Genomic DNA, 14,864 nt, shown 5'->3' on the forward strand with positions numbered 1-14,864 from the left:
AGGTGCAACATGGCAAATGTATTTTAGGTGATGTCTCATGTTTTGGAGGAGCTGTTTTATTAGATACACAGAAACCATGATGGGATATCAAAATAAACTGCAACAGCTAAATGTGCCATTACTAGTGTGTCCATCTATCCATACATTACAAGGACATATAGCAAGTTTTTCTAGCAAGTTCTTGTTACTTTTTATCATCACTCAACACTAGAAAAAAAGCCAAAAAAATCAATTTTTTACATAAGTTAATTTATTGGTTCTCTGAAGACACAAAACCTGTTACTTCAATTGCAGGCAAACAATCCTGTTTTATTGTCCCAATAACAAGAAATTAAAACATCACAGTCAATGGCTTTTAGATAGAAAGATTCAAATTCTGGTCTCACATACTTGTGTAGAAATTTCCTTGACACCAAGATCAACTGCACATAGATATGAAAAGAAATTTGAAAAGTAAGACATAGCATAGTTAAAAAAATGTTGCTTATGAGCTTTCTGTAGAAACATTTTTATGTGTTGAGAAGATGTGGAGATTCGAGAGATTAAAGATCTAAGAGACTCTTAGTATTTTTGCAAGTGCTGCACTAGTAAAAATCAAAAGTTGATCTGATATGAATAAGCCAATGCTAAAACATTTTAAACTAGATTCAAACAGTACTTTATGCTAACAGGAACTTGTTTTTTAAAATGAAACTGCTCAATACCATTTCACTACTTCATTAGCGGAACACTTTTTTTTTTCTAGTAAAGGTGAAAAGTGAAATAGTGAAGGATAATTAGGAAATGCCTGCAATAGCCATTTGTAACCTTGCTTTTTTCATCCTTTGACACATTCCTTATGAATGCTGCTGTAAACATATCTGTGGCAAGGTCTCCAGAAGGAACTCTCTCTGCCACCCATTGAAGAGTTAGAGGAAGACAAAGAATCCAAGAAGCTTCATCTGCAGGAGCTTTAGCCACCATGACACCTTTGACCACCCAATCTCCTGTATTTAGGAGAGTAATTACCCTGATGGTGAATAAAAGGTAGCAGATCTTTACTCATACTCTGAATGGGGGGTCGATCTCAATGGTACTTGTGTTATACTGTTTAGGGAACTTGCTGAAGTGCTAAAGTTGACATGGTGAGGGACAGGGAAAGATGATTTAGATGTTCCTGTCTGCCAGTAATTCTTTGGTTGCATCCTGTATGTCAGCTGAACTGTCTCCCCAGAAAGTAACAGAGCTAAACAGACTTAAACAGATCTTAAAAGTCTCCAGCTACTCAAGAGTCACAGTAAACAAACACTCAGGTGACTTAATGTGGATTTGTTAGTAGCGGAGAAGACAAATGACAAATATGAGTCACCAGCAAAGCCCCTCTCCCTGTGCAACAGAATTCCTAACAGGCAAAATCACTATTATGTAGACTAAAGTGTGGAAAACCAAAATCCACACACACACGCACACATCACAGCATCAAAGCTGAAATGTGTCATCCTGAGAGGTAACACAGTCAAAGCAGCAAAAAAAAGGCGTGCTCCATAGCAATCCTACAGCTGTTATCCTGAATGCAAGGCAACATGACACGAGCAGCGCTCTATGGCTGGATGGGTGAAGCAACAGCAGCACTGAAACAAGACCAATGGGCAACAGGAAAAAATGGCAAAGACAGCAAATACAGAAATGACAACAAGGTATCTCTTTTCTTCTTCACACACAGAAGCTGAATATGCCTGACCATATCTCCAGAATACAAATCTTAGATAACAAGCTATGAGCAAGAGCAAGAAGGAGAAAGGTGGTTTGTTAAAAGGGAATTTATTCTTCAGATGTTCATGATGGGGTATCTGAGGAAGGTCACTAGTAAAGATGCTGTAGGGACAGGCGCTTAACCTTGTGCTCATGTACTGTTGATCCGCTGTTAATCTACTTTCCTAAACTACTGGTTCATTTTTCTGCCTTTACTACATTTCCTTTGAAATTTATTTGAAATATTGAAACTGAGCCCATTTTTCTTCTGAGATCATATGGCAGAGAAATAACATTATCACAAATGCTAGCGCATTTGTGATGAAGAATCACATATATCCCACATTTCCATGTTAAGGTTAGTACCGGTATACAATATTTTTTCTGCCTTAAAAATCAAATTCAGTTATATGCCAAGTTTCACCACTCAGATTTCAGGCTTGGAAACACAGATGTGGATCCAGAGGAAAAGCAGTAGAAGGCAAAAGCTAACTATGCTTCGGGACGCAGGGACTTTCTCACTCAGGTTCAGCAGGAGCTTTACTTGAATGAGGCTCTCACCATCCTGCCCTTCACAGGCTGAGGTGGGCGCCAGTTATCAACCAGTGGCATCACAGGTTCATTCTCAGGGTTCTTGGAAAGGCTACGGAGCTTTGCCATCTGCAAGGAAGCAAAATCAAAGTGTCAGCATGAATTAATCTGGAAGCAATGTGGACCCTGATGCCTAGGACAAACTAGAGAAGAAGAATTTTTTTACACAGTGACAAGCATGACTGGTAGAGGTCACTGCAGCCCAGTGTCTAGCCCAGTTTCTGTGGATCTTTACAGCCTTCATCCACAGAGCAGCAGATCATCTGACCCTTGCCTGGGCTTCTCAGGATTTTCTGCTGAGCCACACTCACAGTGTGAAACAAGGGTAGGTGCCTCTTTTGTGATCCAGCTGAACTTCAGTCAGATCAGTTGTGGAAAAATGGTCATCCATGAAGGGGGATGCAAGTCTAAGTGTGCACAAGTCAGTCTTATAGGAACAGCTGGTCTGTAGAAGTCCATCAACTGGAAACAAGGGTAGGTGCCTCTTTTGTGATCCAGCTGAACTTCAGTCAGATCAGTTGTGGAAAAATGGTCATCCATGAAGGGGGATGCAAGTCTAAGTGTGCACAAGTCAGTCTTATAGGAACAGCTGGTCTGTAGAAGTCCATCAACTGGATTAATATTCTAAAATTTCAGGTTCACTGCATATTGCATTCAGAACATAGTAGAGTATAGAGCATGTTACCTGTGTGGGAGGCAGTGAGAATATTTTAGAGGTTTTGTTACTTATACTTTCAATAAAGACTCTCACAGTAACTTCTAGGGTAATTGAGTCTTCCTACAACAGTATAGTGCCATACCAACTCCTGAGGCCAGTATGCCACCACATGGTTGCAAACAGGCTACAAACTGCAAAAAGGATGGGCACTCAGAACAACTTCTATCAGCAAGCCTGGAGCATTAGCAGGATTCTAAAATTATAAATCATCATAGGACCACCATCATCCTACGCACCTCTTCTGTATGGTAACATACAGCTGGCAAATCCTCACACCAACATGGTGAGAGACCACTGAGAACAGGAAAAGGAGCAGCAGAACTACCTGGAATTTACCTGGTCTGGGCTGACTTCAATGGGCTCCCTCAAGAGAATCCAAGTGATGCACTCTTCGCAAGGGGGTGTAGTGAATGAGCCATGGTAGGTCCAGTAGTCCCGAGATTTGGGAAAAAGAATTGATGGATCAAAGTGCTGAAAAGGAGCCTCTTTCCCCTTCAATAAAGATAAAATAAATATCTGCAGTAACTCTAGAGATAGCCATCTTAAAAGACATCAGTATCTATGTTATTACAGAGGAAGTAATTAAATATCAAGACCAAAAGATCAGCCCCTTTTCTTCCTGTCAGGCATCTGCCCTGTAGTAACTGACATTTTGATTCCATCAACATATAAAAAGAAAATATAAAACAAATTGTGCAGGACCAAGCAAATTCATTGTTACATTCTCCTATTCCCCATGCCTTCAAAAATTCATCTGGGATTATCAACATTTTGTTTCATTTTAGGGTCACCTGGGATAAAAGTTAAAGGCTGGTGCACTGCAGCTACAGGATACTTACAGAAGTGAGAAACTATATGCTTACTTAAACAAAAGAAACAATCCTGCTCCACAATTCAAAGTATCCTTTGGTGCTACTCTTCAGCACCAGAATGATATCAAGATGAGTGGTTTTGAACTTCTGTTTTCTGCTCCTGTTGCTTTCAACTATATTATATCATAAAAAGCATTCTGATACCTTGGTCTTAATTTTATCAATTTCTTCAAGAATTCTCTTCATCTCTGGTTTGGGAGTTGTTCCAACCTGCAACACAGAGCACAAGTACTGCGTTTTTTCACCATGTTCCACAATATGAAAAATGAATTCAGTACATCCCACCTGTCAAGGCAGGCAGCAGTATTCTCAGAACATCTTGTACAGACTGGCACAAAATGATGTCTGTTAAAAGGCCATGCTGAATAACAGACTTGAGTAACTGGTTTTGTAATTCAGAAATGTACTGAAAGGCTCTACAAGGTGTCTCCAACTGTCTGAGCAACAAACTGCACACCCAGACAATGTCATTTAGATCCCACAGGGCTTAGCCCTTGGCTCCTGGTTTGAAAGCAGGCCACAACCGCTGTGTGATGATGTATAGTTACTCAGCACAAGTGCTGTTAGTCTGAAGAGCTGGAGTCCCTGCAGATACTTAGAACATTCTGCAGCACATATGCAGTCAGACCAGACTCAGTATAAAACATATGATGAGATTCCTGTCATGGCCCCCTCAAGGTATGAGGTAACTTTATACTTGTGTTCACAACATTCAATGTCACCAAAAGCTTTGACATGGCTCTGCATCCAGGAAGAGTAAACAGAGTATGCATAAGACATGCTTTTGTTGCCGTGTCTTGTTCCAAAACAGATTAAATTCTTCAGTAGGGAATTCAAACTCTGTCCTAGCAATACAAAATCAGTCATGGAACACAACAAAACCAGAGCAAAATAACTGCTCCAACTCCAAAGAGCAAGAAGGAAATGCTAAAAGAAGGCCAGAGAAGATGTAGTGATGCCTCTTACTTTTGTAGACATTTTAGCTGGCCTTAGCATGGTTAATAGGAACATAATTTTATACTTTATAAGTTTTACAAGGTAAGGCTTTAGCCTGAAATAGACCAAAAGAGACAACAAAAGAAGAATAATCAAAGGACATAGTCATAGGTGAGAATCTGTGCAGGTGCTAAACTTTCGACTTCTATCATTTTAAAGTAACCACATGAAAAAAGGACAGGCTGGTTCAGTTAAGCACAGTATAACAGAATTAAAATAGCATTGGCTCTAATGTGTCCAGGGACAGTGTGGCAAAATTAATTACATCCACTTGCTATATGTGTACAAATGCAACTTACTATTAAACAATTATTAAACAAAAGGAGGGCTATTCCCTGACACTGATTCAAACATTGTGTTCAAGCTGAAGTTACCACCTGCAGGTACAATGAAACCTTTACTTCTCCACAGCTGCATAGCTGAAGTCTGGCTAATTTATCCCTATTAGGCTGTCTGTCTGTTAATGTTTTCTAGTGTCCTTGACAATTTTCAGATTTGATATTAGGATTGCTTTCTTTCTGTTGTATTAAAAAAATCAGTTATAAAATATCTGTATTTTATTATTTTTAATTAACCTGCTGTATTTCAAGGTTTTATTTTTTTCAGTGAACTCCTTTTACAACCAGTTGTTTGAGGCACTCGGTTTCTTTGGAGCAGTTCCTTGAACTTCTTTTCCTTCGCAGCTCATTTGGGGATCAGCAAGAAACCAAGCAAGTGAATCAGTCAAGGTAACCTTGCTGACAAGTAAATACAACAGCTGTTAGCAGACAAAAGGCAGGAAGAAACACTCTTCCTATGCAGACTCTCTGCTCCCACCCACCACGTGCAGTACCCGTCACAGCACAGAGCTGGTAAACGATGAGGGACAAAGTAAGCAGCCACCTCAGGCTTAACATTGTGCATCTCTGTTCAATACCACCCATGAAATGTGCCCCTGCTGTCATAAACGGCGTCAGAAGTCAGTTCTGAATGGGTTTGTGCATGGAATCGGGAGGGCCCAAAGGACATGTGTGACTTCTGTCTGTGCACCACTCTGCATGTTTTCCTGTCAAACGATACAGTGCTGGGAAGAACAATGGGAACATTTCCCGCAAAGCTGGAAAAAGATGAAAAGTATAGAAAATATACAAAGACCAAATATTTGCCACTTACTTTCAGAAAAATGCCCACAACAGCCACACCATCAGGTTGTTTCAAAGCTCCTGCAAAATTACCATGTTTTGGATTCCAGTGGACCATATGTAACTAAAAAGCAATAAAAACTCAGTTGTAAATGTAAGAAATTGCTAACAGCCCAATCTTACAAACTGTTACATTATACTGAGAAAAGTTTTCAGTACACAGTAAGTAAAGGAATGGATATGAACAAGGAAACTATACATAAATGTTTCTTATTCCTGTTCCCATGCTTCCATGTCCTCACATTTTCTATGAGCATCACTTTGTATTTAATTGAAGCATAAAAGACAGAAAATGGAATTTACCAAACAATTTTAAAAATTAATCAGACAATTCAACTGTAAACAGTGTAACTCATGCATGTGACATGCACACATGCAATACAGGAATACCTACTGACATGCACTTCATTGCAAGTACATTCTTAGATCATCAGGTTATGCAGATAAAAGCTCAAGGATTTACACTGGGTTGTATGTAGTGCATATGGTATTGTTTTGCATCTCTTACTACTTTTTGCACATTGCATTGGAAGGGAGTAGAGGTAGTAACCTGGCATTTCTTTCTCATTTCTACTTTCAACAATGATGTATTTTCAGGAAGTATTTCAAGTTTTTACATCTCCTTCCAGAAAATCTCTGGCTCCTGTATATAGCTGCAACCAGCCATGTGGACTCTCAGCATAAATAGTGTCTGGAATAAAATGCTGTATCATACGAGTCTAATGCATATTTTGAATGCAAATTTTTACCAGTTTTTTTTTTTTAAACACCATCACAATTATTTAAAATAACAACAAAATAATTTCCCCTGAATGTTAAGTAATATGTTGCTCTGTTTCTTGTCTCCTGCAAATAAAGGTATCATTTTCAAGGATGAAGTTGGGTAGCCATACATCTTTGGTTGTGTTCTAACAAAGTCTCATACATTCCAGGCATTCTTCTCTTGTCTATAAACACCGGAGTACTGCAAATAAAAGCAAAGTAAGTATTCTCTGCTTGAAGTAACTAAGGAATAGCTTGAGGAAGCAGAATTTGTCCATTCAGTCAGCAAAGAGAAGGCAGTATATTAATGCAGTTTGGCTGTGGCTAAGGCACAGAGGGAAAAAAAAAGCATCACCCACCACAGTCATCTCTGCAACATTTGTGCCCACTGACCCTGCAAAATATCTGCCAACATTTTTCCCTGTGATAGGTGGGCAGAGTCCCTGTAAGCTCTGCACCTTGACAGTATAGGTTATTTTATAATAGGAAAACACTGCTGCAGACTTTTCATGGATGGAAGTATGTATTTTGAGCCTATTTTCAGATAATATGGAGGAAGGAGGAAACATCTGTTAGTAATTCACTTTCATCACTAGTGAATTCACTCATATTTATTACCTAAAGAAGTCTTCAGGGCCCAAATCAGCCATTAATTTTAGTAACTTTGGACAACAGTCCAGTAGTTTGCATCAAAAAGCATAAAACATCTGTTTACCACAGTTCTTGAAAATAAATACAGAGATTTAAAAGCACAGATGTGCTAGCTTTAGAAGCTAGAAGATACTCCTTACCACTCTGAATTTTAAGGTAGATGAACATCAGCTTAGTGAAATGTGCTTTTCGCAAGTTTTTCTCTTTATCAGTAACGCTTCCAGAAACTAAGTTAGTAATTCAAGCTATACCAGAAACTGCTAGTAGCCAAAAAAAGTCAGCGAAAAACAGAGCTGCCTATTTGGAAATAACAAATCATCTATATTCACAAATATTTTTAAATATTTTAAATATTTTTTAAACATTCCAAAAAACAGCAAAAAATCTTGCTCAAAGAGGCAAATTCCATGTTAGTATATATTTGCAAAGACATGTTTGTTGGCAGATACAATTTATCCTACTGCACGTTGATGAATATTCACAAGTTTTATGACAGATTTTAGAGAAAAATGAATAAATACTTGCAAAGGGAGAATGGTTAATCTGTTCAGATGCACAATCAGTCAAATTCCAGTTAGTACCACATAGTACTATCAAAAATAAGTCCTACCTCTGCTGCATATTTCACCCCATCTATAACATGTTCTGAGCCATGGTCATCAGAGGAACCCCAATGCAAGTGAAGCTGACGCAGCCTGTAGGCTCCTGAGAGTGGCCCACCTCTCAGCACTGCAATTGATAATCTGCATCAACACTAGCCTACAAAACGGTGACACACACATTTACTGAACAGGGATCCATGGTTTAAAAGTGTGGAGCACCTCATGTACATCCAGCTGACTGCAGTGGGAGTCACGACACTCACCAGTTTAGCAGACTGGGCCTGAATTCCATTATTGCTCAGGACAGTACTATTTGATTTCAGAACTGCAAAACCTGCTGTGACTCAGGCACTGAATCAAACCCCAACTGCCAAACAAGCCCCTTCCCTCTAGCAAGACACATTATAGCTCCTGATAGGGGAGAGAAGGAAAGTATTAGCAGCTTTTGCTTTCAAGAAAACATTCTGTTGGGATTAGGGCTGTGAAATTAACCCCAGAGGGTCATGTAGTGCCTTGAAATGTGCCTATATCCCATGAGTAGCGTACCTTTTAAAGTTCAGACATGTTTACAGCCTAGTCTGCTCATTCTAAAAATAAAGATCTATTTCCTGAAGTGAGGGAAGAGAAGAAAGTTTAAAACAAATGAGTTAGAAAAATGTAGGCAAAAGCTATAGGCCACACTGAACACTGCCACCAACGAGATATAAATTAAGAGGCTATTACGTGATGTTCTCAGCCAAGTAGTGCTGAGCACACATAGGTCTGATGGTTTACCTCTACTGTGACTTTCAAAATATCACATCTGCTCTTTCAGTTTTGGGATTATTCTGAGCAAAGTCTGGACACAGGAAAGCTCTCAAATACATTTTTTCATTTATTACCTAAGACAGGAATGAGATGAGTTTCTTTATGCAGAAAGCTGATAACCCAGTTCACAACTGCAGCCCCAGGAGACCTTGTTAAGACAAAATTTGAATTTCAGCTTCTAACCATAGCTTGGAATTTCAAAGTTAACAATAAAACCGTACTTAAATGTTTTGTGCCCAGTGGTCTCAAATTAATTCTTGGTATTGTATGTGTTGGAATACCTACAGATAAATGATATGCTAAGCATGGAGCAAAAGGTTTAACTTTGCAGTTTCTCTTTTTAGTTTGTATGTGTTGTAGCCATTGGGGTCTGAAACAGAGTGATGAGTTTTGGGCAAGCAGTTTCTCTATTTTTTGAGTTTGTTAATGCATAAATAAACTAACACAACTAACTCGATATTATGGAAAGCCTTCTGTGGAAGATATGATGCATGTTACATCATTATTATCCTTCCTGCTTCACTTTGGAAGGAAGGAAAAATAAGGCATAGATGCTAAGGCCCAAATTTTCAGAAGTATTTGCTTGTCATTTCATACCGGAATCAATGGGAAGCAAGAACCTTCTTTCAAGAGCTGAATTTATATGATACACCTACATTTACAAGATAAATCAGTATCAGAGTCGGAAATTCTTTTAGCAATGATTTCTCATTGACGGCCCTTTCCAAAGCTCCAATACACAGTAGGCCTTAGAAAGAGCACTTCCAAATGATCTGCAGATCTCTCTAGCATAGAAAATAATTCAGTTTTTAACACTCAGAATTTTCCATGTGGTTAGATCAAAATAAAAGGCTATGTTTAAACTAGATTTCTTTTTCCAACTAAACTCTGACTAGTACTTAGCCTCAGCAGCTGCCATCACAGAAGCCAGTGAAGGGAGATGATAAAATGTTTGTGAAATGCTGTCTCATGGAGTTCTTCAGAAATGTTAAGCATTGTATTCAGGAGCTAATTCCAAAAGAGACACATTTCTATGTCTCAACTCTAAATTTCTGTCCAGCAGCCTGCTAGCAATAGGAGCAGATGGGGTGTCCAGAGGAACAACAGAGATGATTGGGATTGGAGGGAATGGAGGGAAGATGATTTACAGAAAGGGCAGCACCAAGCTTGGCAAAATCAGGGTATTTCTCCAACAGTATTCCCTGGGCAGGCATCTTCTTGAGCAGCCTTTGTCTAAAAGTTTCAGCCTTTAGGAAGCTGTAATGAAGACAGAGCAGAACTTCCATATGAGAAGGTTCATAAACAATTTCCTTCATCACATGTTTCTGAGGTTTGTATTGACCTGAAACGCATTTATCTCTTTCCTACCCTTACACACATTTAGGAATTTATATAAATAGACAGAGCTGTGAGATGGTTGTATAGGCTTGAAACACCAGCAGAATGGAAAAAAAAGCTACCGTTTGTGGCTTTGATTTCTCTGTAATGCAAATTTAGTACTATCTTGTGGGAAAAAAATCTTCGCTCATAACTGTTACTTGAAAATTATATATTATGATATATGTGGTATCCTTTTCTGAATATATGTTAAGGTATACCTTTTCTGAATATATGTTAAGGTCAATGCCTAGGATCAATCAGGAAAATTTAAACACTAAAAATAACAGATGTCTCTCATTGTTGATGTTACACAACAGTAACCACATCCAAACTTGTGCAAACATAGAAGTGTCAAGAGACAAACCATTTGCATTGATCTGAGAGCATCCAGGCTTTTTCAGGTATATGCTTTTTCTGACCAGAATTAAACACCTCGTGAGTGGCTAATCTGAAAGAATATTTTTTCTATACTTTCGAACAAAGTATATGGCATTGATTTCATGCAGTGCTTGTAGTGGAGCATTCCATGTTATAAAAAAAGTGTAATGTATTATTTGTCTGAGGCCACTGTGTAGACACTGCAGTCATGGATATCGAAGCACCATACAAATACGTAACAATGAGATGGTCCCACATAGTTTACATTCTATCTTCACAGTGTGGAACAAAGACAGGTAGCTGAAATGGTAAATGGAGGAGTCCAAGGAAACAATGAGCTCATCAAGATAAACAATAGTGATAGTGATCTTTGAATACACTGCGGATATGTCACTAATTATATAGCTTACTAAAAATAGAATTCCAATACAAGTGCCAGCAAAGCTGATGCAGAAAAATACAATGGAAAGTAACTCTGTTTTTCATGAATTAGATTGCTTTCCTTCCTGCTAAAGAACTGATCAGTAGTGTATGCTCTTGAGATGTGTTCACATTATATCGTATTGTGAATTTATTTTTCATTTTGGTGGCTGTTGCCCATCCGCACCCAGAATTATGCACTGATATACCTCTGGAATCAAGTTTTGAACAATTTGACTTGGACATGCAAGCCTGATCCTAAATAGTAAAACCATTTCATAGCTTTTCATAAGTGAGTTCTACAAAGTACAGGGGAAAGAATCATTACAGAATGTCAGAGTTTAAGTCAAAAGAATCTAAATTCTTCTAGCACTTGTTGAACAGTATTGGAATTGCCCTTTAAAATAGATGATTGCTACAATCATTAAGTTACGTAGTCTGCATGCAGCACACTGAACATAGATGCAATGCTTTTGTAGTATTTTGTAGGTGAGCAAATAAGACTGATGATTAACACTAAGGATTTTCATGTAATTGTTTTCAATTACTTCCTTTTGTACCTACAGGTCTAGGTCTGTGGTTTATACTCAGCTAAAAATTCCGCCTGTCTATGGCATTTTGCTTGGGCTCTGTGTAGCTGCTTTGGTTTATCACAACAGGTATGGATATATGTTTTCACATGATATTGTTCTAGCTCACAGAGTACACATATACTATGAAAACACTGTATTATGTAGTACATAGAAATATATAATTTTAGGCTTTACTGGATGTTGGGCACAGTTACTGCATTCAAAATAGCTGCAAGTATACTCAGTTTCCTTACGGACTGAAATAGTTGAAATTGAAGAATAGGCCTATAAAGGACCCTTACAGAGGGGTCAAGATTTTTGATTTAGCATTGTTTTAGGAAGACATAGCTTGTATGTATGAAAGAAGAGGGGGAACGTATTTGGTGAAAAATAGTGACAGTTTGAAAACAGAGAAAAGCCTAACTCTCTTTGAACAAGCATGGTAACTATTACCATCAGGAAAAGCCAAAAAAAGGCCCCTATGTAGTAAGAGGAGCTGCAAACAATTCTTCTTAGTTGGTTGCTTCCTTCTGTATTCACAGAAATAGGTCTTTGCAGGTTCTTAAGATTAATTATAACTGCACTGGTGATTTGACTACCTCATTAATTCCTCCTACCTGGAACAATCAGTAAAACCTCAGGTTTGTGTAATTGCTTAGTTCAAAAGGATTTAGAAGAACTTTGTCAGGAGTAAGTTCCAGGTTCAAAGACCGATTTTTGTGATTTAATGTTCCTATGATAAAATAAGTGGTAGAGAGGCTTGCAGAACTAGAAAAAACACCCAGAAGGAGCTAAACATCAAGACAAGCATGTAGAAGTTTTCCTGTAATACCTAAAACACAACTTGCATGTGGATGTGATATCTCCACTGAAGAAAGTTACTGTGGTGTTCAAGGACTCAAATACACTGAAATGTCCAGTTGCAAATCTCCAAATCTCTGAAATAGCCATATGGCCAAACAAAGCAACCATCAACCTGATTGTCGAGAATAGAAGAAACCATGAGCAAAGTCACTGGAAACATGAGGGCAAGTTTTGTGCTTACACAGTGTCTAAGAGAGCACACTAAACCCTTCCAGATGAAATCCTCTCATCTTACCAAAGGATTCGGTGTCCATGCTGAAGGAGGTTACTTGGGGAAGAGAAATCCACCTTCCAACCCAGAGCTAAGGAGTGGCTGCTTGGCCACTGGTAAGAGCCTCCCTTCCCAGCTAAATCTGCACCTGACAGCAGTCCCTGCAGCTGCAGCCTCCCTGCCCACATACAGGCAATCTAAAAACGGCATGATCCTCCCAGAGAAGCTCCTGGGCCACCTCTTCTCCATACCCAAATGATCCTTCTCTGCTAGCTTGTGCAGGCCAGTAACTACAGGATGTGTTTCAGTTTCAAGCACTTTGCAAACCTTAATTCCTAAAAACTCCCAACAGCCCAAACAAAAACTGACCTGATCTATCAAAACTGTCATCAAAGACCACTCTGCAAGTCCGCCCGTTGTTCAGGATGGTTTTGGCTGCACCGGGATCGTAACTCGTGTGCCAGGGGGCCAGAGAGGAGTCGTGCCGCACGTCCTTGCTGTTGATTTCAATGGGCGACTGCTTGTCCCCTTTGGCAAGAGGGTAGTTTTCATGCCAGCGCGCAGGTCCTGGGGGGAAGCGCAAGGGATCGTCACGGACACCCTGCGCGGCCCCAACGGCCGCCGCGACACCGCCCCAACGGCCGCCGCGCGCGGGCTGCGCGGGCCGGCGGCGGGGAGGGGAAGGGAGGGGAAGGGAGGGGAGGGGAGGGCGGCAGCCCGCGGCCCCGCTCACCGTTGTCGCTGTCGTAGCCCCACAGGGACTGGGCCATGGCCTCGGCACCTCTCTCGGCGGCTCTCGCAGCACGGTGGCCTCGCCTCTCCTCCCCCGCGGCTTTTTATAGACTCCCGCGGCTTCACGTCCTGCCCTGGGGCGGGCGGGCAGTGCGGGCGGCCGTGAGGAGGTGGGCAGCCGCCGGGGGCGGGCAGAGCCGCGCTGCCGCGGGGGGAGCCGGGGTCCCCGGGGCCGGGCCCGCCCTTCCTTCCCCGGGAGCACGTTTCATCCCACCCAAGGGGATAAGCATCGATTTAAACCCGATTTTCGTCCCCCTTTGCGAGGCAGAGAGATGCTAATGGCACTCAACGGTCCTCTTCTCCTTGTGCTGTAAAACGTCTCAGTCTGCCCTGCCCCGGCGAGTCCGGCTGATGCAGGAGCGGCAGTGGCCGGCTGCCTGCGGCCGTCCGGGGGGTGAGGGGGTGCCTGCCTGCCCCACGGCCCCATGGTTAGAGACAGGGACGTGGGCGGTGGCCGACCCCGGCGGGGTGCACAGGAGCAGGGGGCCGTGGCTCGGGGGGCTGCCGGGCTGCGGTGTCGCCGACACTGGGCTGTGATGGCTCCCCGCCTCTGCCGTGGGGCGAACGGGGGGCTCCGAAGCCCCACGGCCAAGGCGCGCGGTGGCCTGGGTGCGGCTGCCCCTCTGCGCAGGCCGGGGTGGCGCGCAAGGAGCTCGCTCGTGCTTAGGGTGTGACTGCCACTCTGGGTCTGTCACACTTGGCAGCCCCTCACCGGCCTTTCAAGGCTCGAGTGGCAGGAGAGGCATGCGGGGCTGGAATTGCCTCCTGGGGAGTTAACCTGCCCGCAAACAACAGGAGCGAGCCAGATGGGAATGCAACACCCCAGCAAGAGAGAGCCTGCAATATTTTCCCCTCTTTATGTTCAGCATGGCTGTTTTGAAGCTGAGTTTGGATGAGCTCCCAGCACAAACAAGCTACAGAGCTCTGTCTCACTGGTTTCATAGATAACCTGAATTCCCATATTAACAACTCCTAAAGGCACAATGTTGGTCTAGAAGGATATCTCTTCATCTCCAAAACCATGCCATTATGTAAAGCTAGCCTCTAACAGTTCCAGAGAAGACCATACCTTGTTATTACATCAAATTCAGATCTGATTTTGTTGAGCTGAATCTCATTTATTCAGGGAGCTTTACATCAAGTTGAGCGCACAACTGCACACATCTGCTAGCTTGCTGTTCGTCCCACAGGTGATTCACACACGTGGGCATACAGAGCCTGAACCCACACTGTGAGGCCAAACGCCGATGTACTGTTCTTTACAACTGTTTAGTCTGCTGGCACCCAGTGGAAAGGAGCATGGATGAGGCATAACTGGTGGAAATTCAGACTGGAT

At 41.5% G+C, this 14,864-nt stretch overlaps 1 protein-coding gene across 1 annotated transcript; it reads right to left on the reverse strand.

The window, feature by feature from the left end:
* Nucleotides 1-228: 228 nt before the first annotated feature.
* Nucleotides 229-13,544, reverse strand: LOC112982941 (carbonic anhydrase 3-like). Its single transcript, XM_026099695.2, has 7 exons — nucleotides 13,470-13,544; nucleotides 13,106-13,303; nucleotides 8,113-8,231; nucleotides 6,061-6,153; nucleotides 4,057-4,122; nucleotides 3,377-3,532; nucleotides 229-2,391 (listed from the first exon to the last, which is right to left on the reverse strand). Exons 1-7 carry the CDS (start codon nucleotides 13,504-13,506, stop codon nucleotides 2,272-2,274), a joined length of 789 nt encoding a protein of 262 aa, XP_025955480.1. The 5' UTR covers nucleotides 13,507-13,544; the 3' UTR covers nucleotides 229-2,271.
* Between the last annotated feature and the right edge of the window lie 1,320 nt (nucleotides 13,545-14,864).

The sequence above is a fragment of the Dromaius novaehollandiae genome, chromosome 2, assembly GCF_036370855.1.
Source record: "Dromaius novaehollandiae isolate bDroNov1 chromosome 2, bDroNov1.hap1, whole genome shotgun sequence".
In the NCBI taxonomy this organism is placed as follows: Eukaryota; Metazoa; Chordata; class Aves; order Casuariiformes; family Dromaiidae; genus Dromaius; species Dromaius novaehollandiae.

What these genes read in the sequence shown, in the direction of transcription:
- LOC112982941 (XM_026099695.2), bottom strand. Translation starts at nt 13,506, where the DNA reads ATGGCCCAGTCCCTGTGGGGCTACGACAGCGACAACG. An exon ending in GGGTGAAATATGCAGCAGAG is followed by an intron (nt 6,154 to 8,112) that starts GTAGGACTTATT and finishes ATTGCTTTTTAG; the next exon opens with TTACATATGGTCCACTGGAA. An exon ending in TTGATAAAATTAAGACCAAG is followed by an intron (nt 3,533 to 4,056) that starts GTATCAGAATGC and finishes TCTTTATTGAAG; the next exon opens with GGGAAAGAGGCTCCTTTTCA.